The sequence below is a fragment of the Esox lucius genome, chromosome 22 (genome assembly GCF_011004845.1).
Source record: "Esox lucius isolate fEsoLuc1 chromosome 22, fEsoLuc1.pri, whole genome shotgun sequence".
Lineage (NCBI taxonomy): Eukaryota > Metazoa > Chordata > Actinopteri > Esociformes > Esocidae > Esox > Esox lucius.
In genome coordinates this window covers 7053771-7068781 of record NC_047590.1, presented here as the reverse complement: position 1 = coordinate 7068781, position 15011 = coordinate 7053771, and the positions used below count along the sequence as shown (strand labels likewise).

General features: G+C 41.1%; 1 protein-coding gene across 2 annotated transcripts; it reads left to right on the top strand.

The window, feature by feature from the left end:
* Positions 1-59: 59 nt before the first annotated feature.
* LOC105019951 (sterol 26-hydroxylase, mitochondrial-like) lies at positions 60-14904 on the top strand. 2 transcript variants are annotated; one of them, XM_010886534.4, is made up of 10 exons: positions 64-134; positions 885-1116; positions 5392-5582; positions 5699-5898; positions 6101-6298; positions 6392-6555; positions 10596-10762; positions 10971-11052; positions 11227-11433; positions 13846-14904. In XM_010886534.4, coding segments are annotated over exons 1-10 (1593 nt in total). In that variant the 5' UTR covers positions 64-132; the 3' UTR covers positions 13996-14904. The 2 variants fall into 2 exon arrangements, with proteins under 2 accessions (XP_019897666.2, XP_010884836.2); XM_020042107.2 differs by lacking the exon at positions 13846-14904 and having other exon boundaries at positions 60-134; positions 10971-11051; positions 11225-11360.
* Positions 14905-15011: the final 107 nt, after the last annotated feature.

The window sequence follows — 15011 nt, the reverse complement described above, 5'->3', positions numbered from 1 at the left end:
AGAGAGCATTTCTTCACCCTCTTCACAGAGTCTCATCCTTGTCGGTGAACGAGACACGCAGGCTATTTATTTGGCATTAATTAACTTCATGTTATAGCAACAGTGGAAGAACTCGTTTGGCGCTGCATTAGAATGTGAGTATACTCGCACAGACCCGAAGAGCGGTTTTGGCTGCGGAATTGTCATCAGCCTTCAGTGTTTTCAGATACCTTCATTTTATCATTACCATCGCCTGAGGAGAAACATTGCATGTTAAATGACTTCTATTATTTAGTTAGTGATTACTGTTTGATCGTTAGACAATATAGACAATATACTGTAGTAGACAGTGGCGACATTAGTCCTGGGCGTCCGGCCCCAGTTCTTTTATGAATAGCCCCGGATCTCAAACAGACCAAAAAATAATATTATGAAAGAATAGCCCCTGATCTATTCATCTATAGTTCCGATCATACATTATGATAATGTAGACTTGTAGGCCCGCTAGCGTGTACAACGAAATTTTCCGCATGTACATTCAAAACCCTGAACTTTCTGTCCCGGGTGGCCCCGAATGTATTGTGATCCTAGCGACGCCTCTGCGTTGACTCAATTAGTACGGTGCGGTGTTTGTAGTGGGATTACTTCTATATTGTAACCTAACCGATTTTTTACAAAATAGGTTGCGATTGCATTATTTTAAAGTTATATAACAACGTTACAATTGTGTTCATTATCTATCCCAAAAACCAAAAAAATATTTACAAATAATAGACTATTTGTAGGTCTGCATTGCTTTCTATTTGGGACAATTTGCATAATTTTCAGTTGGGAACTTTGTTAAGTAATCCTTAGTGTCCTTTATGCTCTCCACTCAACATATGTTGCCTTGCTGTGGGAATCAGGCCGCTACGACTCACAGTTTACCATGGCCGGACACTGTCAACGCTGATTGACCGCTCTGGGGGTCTGAGGTTCAAGTCCTGTACCAGCAGACATTTAGGAGCAACGTTCCAGACGACAGAAACACACCCGAAGAAGTACAAAACAATAGACGATTTATCGGGACCTAGTTTGGCCACGACGGTGTATTGGCTGTTTGTTAAGGGTTATTCAGTCAAAAGCCATGCTATGCAGGTAAGACCTTCCATCTTTCTATCGCTTGTAAATGAAACCCGATATTATTTTGGTACCCAATAAATTCGGAGAGTTTAACACTGACATATTTTGAATTGACCACAACACAAAATATATTAAATATATCTGCTAAATTGACACTTGTATGACTACAATGTTTGTTACATTTTTGAGTGCACAAAACCTATAATTGACATAACGTCATGCGGTTTAAGTATGTGAGATTTGTAATGTTTGATTCTGCAATAAATAAAATAAACGGAACAGACGTAGGTAATGTGTTTAAGTACCTTAGTAAAATCTGTAATCCAACTTGATGGTCTTCGGTTGGCAAAGTTAATAAGTCTATTTAAAGGGGCAATATAGCCTACTACACGCAGAAATGGCCAGTAGACATCTGCAGTTAATGTTGTAAGATAATGTTTTAAATAATATTTTCCTACAAAATGCATTCAATTTATATTTTCTCGCTGCTCAGTCTGTCAGTTTTCAGTGACTATCTCCTCATGCTGTAGACCTGTAGGTCTACCTCTAACAACATAAAACGAACAATGTATTAATGCAACTCAGTAAAGCAGTTTGAAAGGCTGCAGGTTTAACAGCAAATTATTTTGTTATTCCATCAGAATATTAACTCAAAGTAATATTGATGTTACCCCCCCAGACCAGTTCGTTTAAACCTTATGTTCAATTGAATACAAATACAACATTGTTGAAACTGAGACATTATTGTATAATATATGTCGACTTTGAATTTGATGCCAGCAACACGTTCCAAAAAAGTTGGGACGGAGGAAACAAAAGACTGGAAAAGTTGTTTAATGCTAAGAAACTAACTAAAAGTGTAACGGCTTCCAGGGAAGGAGAAGCAGGAGAACGAGGCGATGCGTGTTTGTCGTGTTTAATTAAAGAGACAGCGGCGAAGCTAAACAATACTCTTTTGCATAAAGAGAGACAATAACACACAAAGACAGGGGAAGCAGAGCTAACATATATACTGGGGGGAATGATGAGGATGAGAACCAGGTGCGCTAACCAAGACACAGGTGAAATGTATAATGAGATGGGCGGTGGTGTCAGAAGGCCTGTGACGTCGAACGCTGGAGCCTGTCTGCTGCAGGGGAAGGTGAGGCAGCAGAGGGCGCAGTTGTCACAAAAAGATTCAGAGAATCCGGAAATCCCTGTAAGCAAGGGACATGGCTGCAAACCAGTATTGGATGGCCGTGATCTTCGAGCCCTCAGGCGGGCGGCACTGCTTTAAAAACAGACATGATTCTCTAGTGGACGTCACCGCATGGGCTCAGGAAGACTTCCGAACAGGAAGACCATCAGGAACACCACTGTCTGTGAACACAGTGTGTTGCTGCATCCACAAATGCAAGTTAATACTTCAAAGAAGAAACCAGATACAAATGAGATTCAGAAACGCTGAGGCCAGAACTCCTTTAAGGACTGAGGCAATGTGGAAAACTGTCCTGTGGTCTGATGAGCCAAAAATTTATTTCTTTTTGGGAAGAATTTGGACGCTGCATCCTCCGGGCTAAACAGGAGAAGGACAAACCAGTTTATCAGCGCACAGTTCAAAAGCCAACATTCGTGATGGTATGGGGTTGCATTAGTGCAGATGGCATGGATGACTTGCATTTGTGAAGGCACCATTAATGCTGAACAATGTATACAGGTTTTGGAGCAAGTGTTCCAGAGTTTAGGAAACTGGGTTGTGTATACTGTATATATATAATTTTTATATATATAACATATACAGGTGCTGGTCATATAATTAGAATATCATCAAAAAGTTGATCTATTTCAGTAATTCCATTCAAAAAGAAACTTATATAATGTATACATTCATTCCACAACTAATGAAAACCCCAAATTCAGTATCTCAGAAAATCTGAATATTACTTAAGAGGATACCGAAAAAGGATTTTTAGAAATGTTGGCCAACTGAAAAGTATGAACATGGAAAGTATGAGCATGTACAGCACTCAATACTTAGTTGGGGCTCAGTCAGACTCAAAGGAGGATTGGCTGAGAGTGGATTACTGCATGAATACAGCGGTGAACCGTATAGAGGATAAAAGGTCAATCATAGTATCTAACATACCAGTAAGGCGTTGGGCATTTTTTCTGCAAACCTCTCCCTTTCTTTCTGGGGGGTTTCTTGTTTTGTTTGGAATGGTCTAGGCCTTTCATTGGAACTACCCAAAGTAAATGAACCACACTTTTGAGGCACGGCTCCAGAACATGGTGAATAATACAAATGTGATGCTGTGAGCTGACTGGGGTGTGTTGCGACCCATTCCCACTCAGTAACACACACTTTGCTCATACAGTCACACAAACGGACACTTAATTACACACATTTTGCTCTTTTTTTTCAATACAAACCCATGTACTTCCTCTATTTCATACTATCAGATCTCTTGTGATTAATGCAATAGGTCCAGACATATGTAGTGGAGTTTGGTGGAACTGGATTTCGACCCATTTTAGATGAATTCCAAATATTCAATGTATTAATGTAACAAATGAATTTAATATAGAGAGAGAGTGTTACAATTACAGTACTAGTATCAAAGATAGAAAGTTCTCTGGAGATTGAAGATGCAGACAGGAGGAAAGGTAATTGCAAGAGAGCTTCTTCAAGGTTTCTATTTGTAAAAGAATTATGGTTTGTGTTAAACGACCTACAACTTATGGGCACTTATGATAACTGATATAGATGCACACAGTCACACACACACGTTAATCGAAGTGACCAGACTAGTCATCTCTGAGTTCCGGGTTCCTTCACCATCCCTAGTTTTCTGTCCTTGACTGATGAGGAGCGTTGAGGAGCACGTAGGCTGTGAAACACAAAACCTTTTAAATGTTTGGCTTGTGACTTAAGATTAGCTACCTTTTCGAAGAACTTCCAGCATGTCATGGTCATTTATGATTGTGTATGTTTACAAACAATATGGAGTCAGACTACTAGATATTAAATTATCACATAGGTCATAGATTCTCTTCGCACTAATAGATTCTCTTTGTCCACTCAGTAACATTCGAAGGCATGAACCTTTATTCCCCAATAACACACACGTACGGTATATCTGAAAAACACATGCACTTATATGCACACACCACACACAGTACATGCACTCCTATGATGTACAATTTTTATTTTCAGTCTTGCACTTCAAAGGTAACCATTGTGTTATTCTCTGAAGTGCAAGAAAGAAAAAGTTTTAACTTTTTTACATTTAAGTTAAATTAATCAAATGTAGCTTCCTATATTTAGCTTCCTTCCATCAGTTTCCAAAAAAAGTAAACTTACAGTTAGATTTAAGTTGGGTAAAAGATAGTTACTAAGTAAGGCGGACTTTGCTAAACTTTAACATTTTGATTGTTGCAACCTATACAAGTGACTGAAATATTTTGTTGCATTCACATCACCATAACGATTTAACATGAGAATGTTTTCAGTGGATATTTGAATAACTAATTTGACTTAAATATTGTTGTAAGTACACATTACTCAAACTACTGCATACATTTTTACTCATCTGCAGGTAGTACTGTTCACTTAAGTGATGAAAGTTTCTTGAGGTAAAACCTTTTTGTGGTAACCAGTTCCCATAATGTTTTTGAGTAGGTAGATCTTATCCGGTTTTACAGTGTATGTTCTAATATAATATACATTTTTGTGTGTGCATACAGTAGGCTCAATCTCAGTAGACACAATTTCAGTATTTTCAGTATTTACACTAATAGTTACTAATAGTTACACAGTATCTTTTTTCAATTTTACCCACAATGTATGTTTACAAACATCAACCCACTGTACAATAGAAAGAGCAGACTAGGAACAGTATTCCTAATTTACTTTGTTTCTGGAGTTACCTGTAGCATACGCATCAAATGCATGGCCTAATAACTAATAAAAAACTGCTGATCATAATCTGGCGTTGGCTATGTTCCGACGAGTGAGTGTAATATAAATCAAGTAGGCTTAAGCCGAACATTTATTCAATTTACCCAGAGTTGTTCTTGAAGGCCAATGGAGTCATTTTCTCCAGCCCATAATCACCTCTGTCCCAGCCTGGAATTTGCATTATTAGCATCATCCAAATTCCTGACTTGAAACTGTGTGTCCCGAGCCACAAAGGCTGCACTGGAAGCAGAAACAGAAACTCAAAAAGCCAATGTGGGCCAGTGTAACTACATTTACAATAAATGTTTCTGTGCACTTCCAGAATCAAAGTTCTTCATTTGCCTCCAATCTAGATTGAACACAAGAACATCTATGGGCCCGTCTGGCGCTCGCGTTTTGGCCCGTTTGACGTGGTGAACGTGGCGTCCGCTGATTTGATAGCCCAGGTGATCCGACAGGAGGGCCGCTACCCGATCCGAACAGAGCTGCCACACTGGAAGGAGTACCGCGACATGCGGGGACAGGCCTACGGACTCCATGTGGAGTGAGTGGCTGATGCAAATGTCCCATGTTTCCTGGTAAACATTGCCATCCGCCCTGTGTGGTTCGTGGTACCTGGAATCAATGTCTCTTCTCGTTTCCGTCTCTTCTCCACCGTAGCGAAGGCCCAGAGTGGTACCGTATGCGTAGAGCTCTGAACCCTAAGTTGCTGAAGCTGCCGGAGGTGTCTCGGTATGCTCCTGTCATCCATCAGGTGGTGGGCGACCTTCTCCAGCGGATCGAGAAGCTTCGCCTCCGCAGTGGAGACCACGCCACCGTGTCGGACCTTGCCTCGGAGCTCTACAAGTTTGGCTTTGAAGGTGCAAAACCTGGTTGACATGTATATTTAGGTTCATTCGGCGCGCTGTGCTTTTGCAACCTACACAACCTCCCCAGGATCGCTTTTAAATGCTCGTTGGAGTAAAATTCACAGCATGGTCATTTCATGTCAAAAATGGATTGTAAGAACTACATTTTGCATCATGTCAGGCCAGTCCTTGAATTGTTTTTCCTCTTCTCCAGGTATCTCGTCCATCCTGTTTGAGACACGACTGGGTTGTCTCCAGGACGAAATCCCAGAGGACACGCTCAAGTTCATTGCTGCGGTTGGCGACATGTTGACCCTGTCTGAGATCGTCCTCTTCCTCCCCTTATGGACGCGCAAAGTCCTGCCCTTCTGGAAACGCTTCGTCCAGGCCTGGGATGACCTCGTGGGTGTGGGTATGTGTGAGGTGTTGCCACTGCATGGAGTTGACCTGGTATATGTATAGTGTGTGTGCATCTTGTGGACATGTTCACTGTTTATTACCTCAGCTCAGCGTCTGATCGACCGTAAGGTGGCTGAGATTGATGTCCAGATGCAGGCCGGCAAGCCGGTGGAGGGAATGTACCTGACCCACCTACTGTCCTCCGATAAACTTTCCCTGAGGGAAGTCTACATCAGCATCACTGAGCTTCTCCTAGGTGGCGTTGACACGGTGAGAGGAGAGGCTCATGGGAGGTCACGCCGTGCAGAGACTACGCTACCGTAGAAACGTTTGGGGTCACTTAGAAAAGTCTTTTCTGAAAGAAAAGCAAAATTTGTGTCTATTAAAACAACATAAAGTTGATCAGTGTAGGCATTGTTAATTTTGGAAATGACTATTGTTACTGGAAAATGCTGATTTATTATGGAATATCTCCATAGGCGTGCAGAGGCCCATTATCAGCAACTATCAGTTCTGTGTTCCAGTGACTTGTTGTGTTTGCTAACTCAAGTTTATAATTTTTAAAGGTTAATTGATCATTAGAAAACCCTTTTGCAATTATGTTAGCACAGTTGAAAACTGATTAAAGAAGCCATAAAACTGTCCTTATTTGAGATTAATTGAGTTCAGGGAGCTTCAGCAATTGTGGGTTTGTTTACAGGCTCAAAATGGCAAGAAACAAATAACTTTCTTTCTGAAACTCATCAGTCTATTCTTGTTCTGAGAAATTCCATGCAAGAAGTTTCCAATAAACTGAAGATCTTGTACACTGTGTACAACTCTCTTCACAGAACAACGCTAACTGGATCTAAGCAGAATAGAAAGCGCAGTGGGAGGCCCTTTGTACAACTTAGCAAGAGAACAAATACATTAGAGTGTCTAGTTTGAGAAAGAGTTCCTCAAATGGCAGATTCATTAAATTGTACCGGCAAAACACAGTCTCACCGTCAACAGTGAAGAGGCGACTCCAGAATGTTGGCCTTCTAGGGCACGTTGCAAAGAAAAAGCTTGAGAAGAATATTTGTGAGATGCAGACTAAATGAAAAGATGCTGGACGAGTGCTTGACGCCATCTGTCAAGCATGGTGGAGGCAATGTGATGGTCTGGGGGTGCTTTGGTGGAAGTGGTGATGTGGGAGATTTGTACAAGGTAGGCTATCACTCCATTTTGCAACTCCAATACCCTGTGGACGGCGCTTGATTGGAGCAAATATCTTATTACAATAGAACAATGAGCTCCAAATTATTCAAGAACTATTTAGGGAAGAAGCAGTCAACTGGTATTCTGTCTGTTATGAAGTTGCCAACACAGTCTCCAGATCTCAAACCTATTGAGTGGTTGTGGGAGCAGCTTGACCGTTTGGTATGTAAGAAATGCCCATCAACTTGTGGGAGGTGCTTCAGGAACCATGGGGTGAAATCTCTTTAGATTACCTTCAACAAATTGACAACTAGAATGTCAATGGTCTGCAAGGCTACAATTGCTGCAAATGGAGGATTCTTTGACAAATGCAAAGTTTAAAGGACACAATTATTTCAATTAAAAATCATTGTTTCTAATTTGGTCAATTACTGTATTTCCTATTAATTTTGCAATATTTCCTATTCAAACTCGTTTCTGACATTTCTAAGTGACCCCAAACTTTTGAATGGTTGTGTACGTCGTGTTCAGCAGCATACACCGTCATCCGACAATTCAAAACAGAAAGAATGGAAGAATGAGAATGTCTCACACTGGACAAATTATTTTAAATTGCCAGCATCTCAAATGTTTTGTGACTGGTGGTCCTGTCCTTCGCTTGTTTGTTGGCGTGTTCATGAATGCTGTTGAATGAAAGTTGAAGTTGCACGTTGTCTTAAGTGCTTTGGCACTGAGGCTGGCAAAAGAAATTACAGTGCAATAAATGGTTTAGAAGTGCATTGTGTCGTGACAACCATGGAACTCAATGGTTTACCTTACGCCATAACAACGCTCTTATCAACCAACATAAGATACAACACATAACATAACAACACAGCACATGTCGATATGTATCCAAATGTCAGTGGACCATATCAAGGTGCGGTTAGTTTCGGACATAAATGAACATGTGCCACATTGGAACGTGTGTTAAGATGCGTCTGATTTTTATAAAGGATTTTATATTGTAATTTGAATGATAAGATTTGATGTATTACCCGAGAGATATATATATCAATCAAAAGTTTGGTCCCATCTACACATTCCAGGGTATAATTTTTTTTGTCCACATTGCAGAATAATACTGAAGACAAAATGTATTCCACTAATACATATGCAATCATGTAGTAACCAGGATAGTGTTTGACAAATCAAAATATATTATATTTTAGATATTTCAAAGTAGCCACCCTTTGTCTTGATGACCGCTTTGCACACTGGGCATTCTCTCAACCTGCAACTGAGGTAGTCTGTTACACTAACAAAACAACCAGAATGTCTGGCTCTACCGCAAACAAACAGTAACCTTAAAGAAGAAGCACGACCTGCCTAATTGCATTCCTTGTTGTGGTCTGGGTACAGTGGGGCAAAAAAGTATTTAGTCAGCCACCAATAGTACAAGTTCTCCCACTTAAAAAGATGAGAGAGGCCTGTAATTTTCATCATAGGGACACTTAAACTATGAGAGACAAAATGAGAAAAAATTGTTTTTTTATGAATTTATTGGTAAATTATGGTGGAAAATAAGTATTTCGTCAATAACAAAAGTTAATCTCAATATTTTGTCATGTACCCTTTGTTGGCAATGACAGAGGTCAAACGTTTTCTGTAAGTCTTCACAAGGTTTTCACACTGTTGCTGGTATTTTGGCCCATTCCTCCATGTAGATCTCCCCTAGAGCAGTGATGTTTCCCTCCAAAGATTTTATATGGGGTTGAGATCTGGTGACTGGCTAGGCCACTCCAGGACCTTGAAATGCTTCTTACGAAGCCACTCCTTTGTTGCCTGGGCGGTGTGTTTGGGATCATTGTCATGCTTAAAGACCCAGCCACGTTTCATCTTCAATGCCCTTGCTGATGGAAGGAGGTTTTCACTCAAAATCTCACGATACATGGCCCCATTCATTCTTTCCTTTACACGGATCAGTTGTCCTGGTCACTTTGGAGAAAAACAGCCCCAAAGCATGATGTTTCCGCCCCCATGCTTCACAGTAGGTATGGTGTTCTTTGGATGCAACTCAGCATTCTTTCTCCTCCAAACACGACGAGTTGAGTCATTACCAAAAAGTTATATTTTGGTTTCATCTGATCATATGACATTCTCCCAATCCTCTTCTGGACCATCCAAATGCTTTCTAGCAAACCTCAGACGGGCCTGTACATGTACTGGCTTAAGCAGGGGGACATGTCTGGCACTGCAGGATTTGAGTCCCTGGCGGCAAACTGTGTTACTGATGGTAGTCTTTGTTACTTTGGTCCCAGCTCTTTGCAGGTCATTCACTAGGTCCCCGCGTGTGATTCTGGAATCTCGAGGGAGATTATCAGTGGTCTTGTATGTCTTCCATTTTCTTATAATTGCTCCCACAGTTGATTTCTTTACACCAAGCTGCTTACCTATTGCAGATTCAGTCTTCCCAACCTGGTGCAGGTCTACAATTTTGTTTCTGGTGTCCTTTGACAGCTCTTTGGTAATGGCCATAGTGGAGTTTGGAGTGTGACTGTTTGAGGTTGTGGACAGGTGTCTTTTATACTGATAACAAGTTCAAACAGGTGCCATTAATACAGGTAACGAGTGGAGGACAGAGGAGCCTCTTAAAGAAGAAGTTACAGGTCTGTGAGCCAGAAATCTTGTTTGTTTGTAGGTGACCAAATACTTATTTAACCGAGGAATTTAGCAATAAATTCATAAAAAATCCTACAATGTGTTTCTCTGGATTTTTTTTTTTTCATTTTGTCTCTCATAGTTGAAGTGTACCTATGATGTCTCATCTTTTTAAGTGGGAGAACTTGCACAATTGGTGGCTGACTAAATACTTTTTTGCCCCACTGTATGTCTCTGTGAATCTTCCCAGTTCTTTGGAATCAGTTGCTGAGGCCAAAAACTCGCATCAGCTCAATGGACGGCTGAGTTTTAGCCTGATGCTCTGGTTTAATGAACAGAAATGAAATTAGCTAGTGTTACAAAGTAATGCACTTAGCTGCTTTTTGGATTAAATAATGTTGATTAATACATATGACCACTGACCACTGGTCTCTGATAGTGTTCACCAGAGTTGAAGTAAACCCTGTCTTTTCATTTGTCCTTCTCCTCAGACGTCCAACACCTTGTCATGGACGTTATACCACTTGGCTCGTGACCCTGCGTCCCAGGACAGGCTGTACCAGGATGTCACGTCAGTGTGTCCTGGTCGACAGCAGCCCAGCTCTGAGGACCTGACCAGGATGCCTTATCTGAAGGCTGTGTTTAAGGAGACTCTGAGGTGAACACACCTGCGCGTACACACACACACACCAGAGTTAGTCACAATTCGGTTTAATTACATACAAATTCTAGGACTTTTAATTATGAAAAAGGTCCATGTTCAGGTTGAATCATTGTATTGATTTTTTCCACATAGCTTTCAGTTGAATTTTTGGGTTTTGTAAAATTCTGTCTGTCCTACTTACTTACTGAAGCTGCTGTTGCAGGATGTATCCCGTTGTCCCCGGGAATGGCCGTCTTACGTTAGAAAATGAAGTTGTTGTCGACAACTACCTGTTCCCAAAAAAGGTGGGGACCGACGGTGAAGATAATCAACACTGCCATACTTCACTGTATTTTATACATCTTGAAGGAAGTGGTTTATTTTCCATTAAGCTCAGTCAATTTCATCATGAGTGTCGGCCTCCTTAGTCAGTAAGGTCCTGAATTCCTGTCCGCCTCCATTTCCCGGTCTCCCGGCAGACCCAGTTTCATCTGTGCCACTATGCAGTCAGCCATAGCGAGAGTGAGTTTCCGGATCCGGAGTGTTTCAGGCCAGAGCGTTGGCTGAGAGAGGAAGTGGAGGCGTACCAGCACCATCCCTATAGCTTCATACCCTTCGGAGTGGGCGTCAGGGCCTGTGTGGGCAAGAGAGTGGCAGAGCTGGAGATGCACAGTGCCCTCTCCAGGGTAAGTAAGAGTAGAAGAGTGGAAGATTTCATTTGCCCATGAAATTAAATTGTGACGATACATGTGAATGAATACTGTAGGGACGCAATACTCAATGATTTTCTTGAACTTCTGAATGAAAAAATTATCAAGTTTAATTCTCGATTCTCTACTTTTCTATGTATTTGTGTAGAGACTTGGTCTTACCATTTTGAAATGAAAGTCTTTAGACAGTTAGACAGGCAAGATAGCAAACATTCCACTCTTTCCATTGCAAGCAAAAACTTTTCAGCAAGTGACCAATACTGTATAAACAGCAGGCTCACTGTCCTCAAGCTCAACTTCCATCATTATTTTACTTTAATCTGGTTGAAACACAATCAAGCCACATCTAATTTAGCAGTTTATTCCACTTCTGCTGGCTTTAAAACATAATGTGGTTTTACCTAGTTCAGAAGCTAACTTTGACATACAGTGGATATAAAAAGTCTACACACCCCTAATAAAATGGCAGGTTTTTGTGATGTAAAAGATAAAGATAAATAATGTCAGAACCTTTTCCAATTTTAATGTGACCTATAATGTGAACAATTCAATTGAAAATCAAACTGAAATCTTCAAGGGGGAATTGTTTTAAATAAAAACCTTATAATAAACTGGTTGCATAAGTGTGCACACCCTCTTACAACTGGGGATGTGGCTGTGTTCAGAATTAACCAATCACATTCAAACTGATGTTAAATAGAAGTCATTACACACCTGCCATAATTTAAAGTGACTGATTATTCACAAATAAAGTTCAGCTGTTCTTGTAGAATTTTTCTTACATTTTCTAAGTTGCATCTCAGAGTAAAAGCCATGGTCCGCAGAAAGCTTCCAAAGCATCAGAGGGATCGCATTGTTGAAAGATATCAGTCAGGAGAAGGGTACAAAATAATTTCCAAAGCATTAGATATACCATGGAACACAGTGAAGACTGTCATTATCAAGTGGAGGAAATATGGCACAACAGAGACATTACCAAGAATTGGATGTCTCTCCAAAATTGATGAAAAGACGAGAAGAAAACTGGTCAGGGAGGCTTCCAAGAGGCCTACAGCAACATTAAAGGAACTGCAGGAATATCTGGCAAGTACTGGCTGTGTGCTACATGTGACAGCAATCTCCTGTATGCTTCATATGAATAGGCTATGGGGAGGGTGGCAAGACAAAAGCCTTTTCTTACAAAGAAAAACATCCAAGCACGGCTGAAGTTTGCAAAAACAAACATCAAGTCTCCCAAAAAGCACGTGGGAAAATGTGTTTTGGTCTGATGAAACCAAGGTTGAACTTTTTGGCCATAATTCCAACACTGCACATCACCCAAAGAACACCATACCCACAGTGAAGCATGGTGGTGGCAGCATCATGCTTTGGGGCTGTTTTTCTTCAGCTGGAACCGGAGCCTTAGTCAGGGTGGAGGGAATTATGAACAGTTCCAAATACCAGGCAATTTTGGCGCAAAACCTTCAGGCGTCCGTTAGAAAGATGAAGATGAAGTTCACCTTTCAGCACGACAACGACCTAAAGTACACATCCAAATCCGCAAAAGCATTGTTTCACCAGAAGAAGGTTAACGTTTTGGAACGGCCCAGCCTGAGCCCAGACATGAATCCAATTGAACATCTGTGGGGTGATCTGAAGAGGGCTGTGTACAGGAGATGTCCTCGCAATCTGACAGATTTGGAGTGCTTTTGCAAAGATGAGTGGCCAAATATTGCTACGTCAAGACTGAGTGCTGAAATAAAATCAAAAGTTGCTTCAACAAAGTATTAGTTTAAGGGTGTGCGCACTTATGCGACCAGGTTATTGTGAGTTTTTTATTTTTCATTTTTCCCCCTCAAAGATTTCAATTTGTTTTTCAATTGAATTGTTCACGTTATAGGTAACTTTAAAGGTGGAAAAAGTTCTGACATGATTTGTCTCAGTCTTTTACATCACAATAACCTGGCATTTTAACAGGGGTGTGGACTTTCTATATCCACTGTATCTAGTACTATCTAATACACTGGTCTCATGCAGCATTTTGTTGTTTAGACCATGACAAATAATGTCAGATGCTGTAAGTTTCTGCAAGGTAAATAAACAAAAGAGGGTGCTTTTCTCACAGTGCATACAGAGCACTCAGCCCAACCCTTGATATGGGATACGACGATGACCTCACCAGACACATATCAAAGGGTACAAACCCAATTTGCCTGGTATGCCACATTCAAACTCCACTGCGCTAGTGCAGTAATTTTTAACCCTTTCGGGGAACCCCAGCCTTTCCATGTACTAATGCACTCCTCTGCCGGAGTAGACAAAATGTAGCAGAGCGTCATGAAGACATGTTTCTCTGGTTTTTCGGTAACACCACCCTCTTTACCATGAACTGTTGTCCTCCCTCTTCAGTTGATGCAGCATTATGAGGTCCAGCCAGTGGATGGGGCCCCCACAATTGAGCCCAAGACGAGAACACTCTTGATCCCATCCAAACCCATCAACCTGCGCTTCATACCCAGGGCCTCAGGGGGGCGCGAGGGAGTAGCAAAAAGCCCTTGACCCCAGGGTCTGGGGATTTGCTGCGGAAGCCTCTTGTGGTTATAAGAACTTCAGCGTGACTGAACTTTTCTCTGTTCAATCTAGCAAGGCAAGAAATCAACTCTTGGGAAGGTTCTGGCTGTGCAAGACATTGTTCTGAGATACTCAGTCATCAAACATTTCACCTCCCAAACTTCTCAAAACTGCTTTGTAGTGGATGCTTTTATGAAACAATAGGGTCCTCATCTTAAAGGTATTGCGTACCTAAAGTGCATAGAGTATGATCATTAAAATAGCATGTGTTGTATGCTTGAGCAAGGCACTTAAGTGTAATTCTAAACATATGAGCTTTCCCTAAGGTAACTGTGTTTTAACCATGACTTCAAAGTCAATGTTATCGGCTTTCTGAAACAGTGCTGAAACAAATCAAAGGCATTGCAAAAGAAAATAAATAATCAAGAGCGGTAATGTTCTGTAGAGTCTTGAGATAAAGGAATAACGGATATCCCAGACAGTGGAAGTCACGGCCCCAGAAGGCCTACGGCCCCAGAAGGCCTACGGCCCCAGAAGGCCTACGGCCCCAGAAGGCCTACGGCCCCAGAAGGCCTACGGCCCCAGAAGGCCTACGGCCCCAGAAGGCCTACGGCCCCAGAAGGCCTACGGCCCCAGAAGGCCTAATCACTTTAACCGCCAATGATCCCAGATGAGTAAGTAATGGCTTTTTCTTTCGTGACTCAACTAAACCACCTTACAGACTTAGACTTATTTTTGACATGGCCGGACTGATTTCAGATTAACTCTTATCGCCCGTTTTCACAGAAGGCACATTCTGTTTTATTTCGTTGTTCTACTCCGGTGTGCGATGGTCATTATAATATTGTATTTGAAATATTACCTTTCAATCAATTAAACGTTTTTATTTAAATTGCACTTAAAGTTTCTATTAATTATTCACACTGTTTCGGTTTCGTATGTTGCTTAAGCAGGTCAACTCACGCATGATGTATGTTTTCATTTTAAAATAAATATATATAATG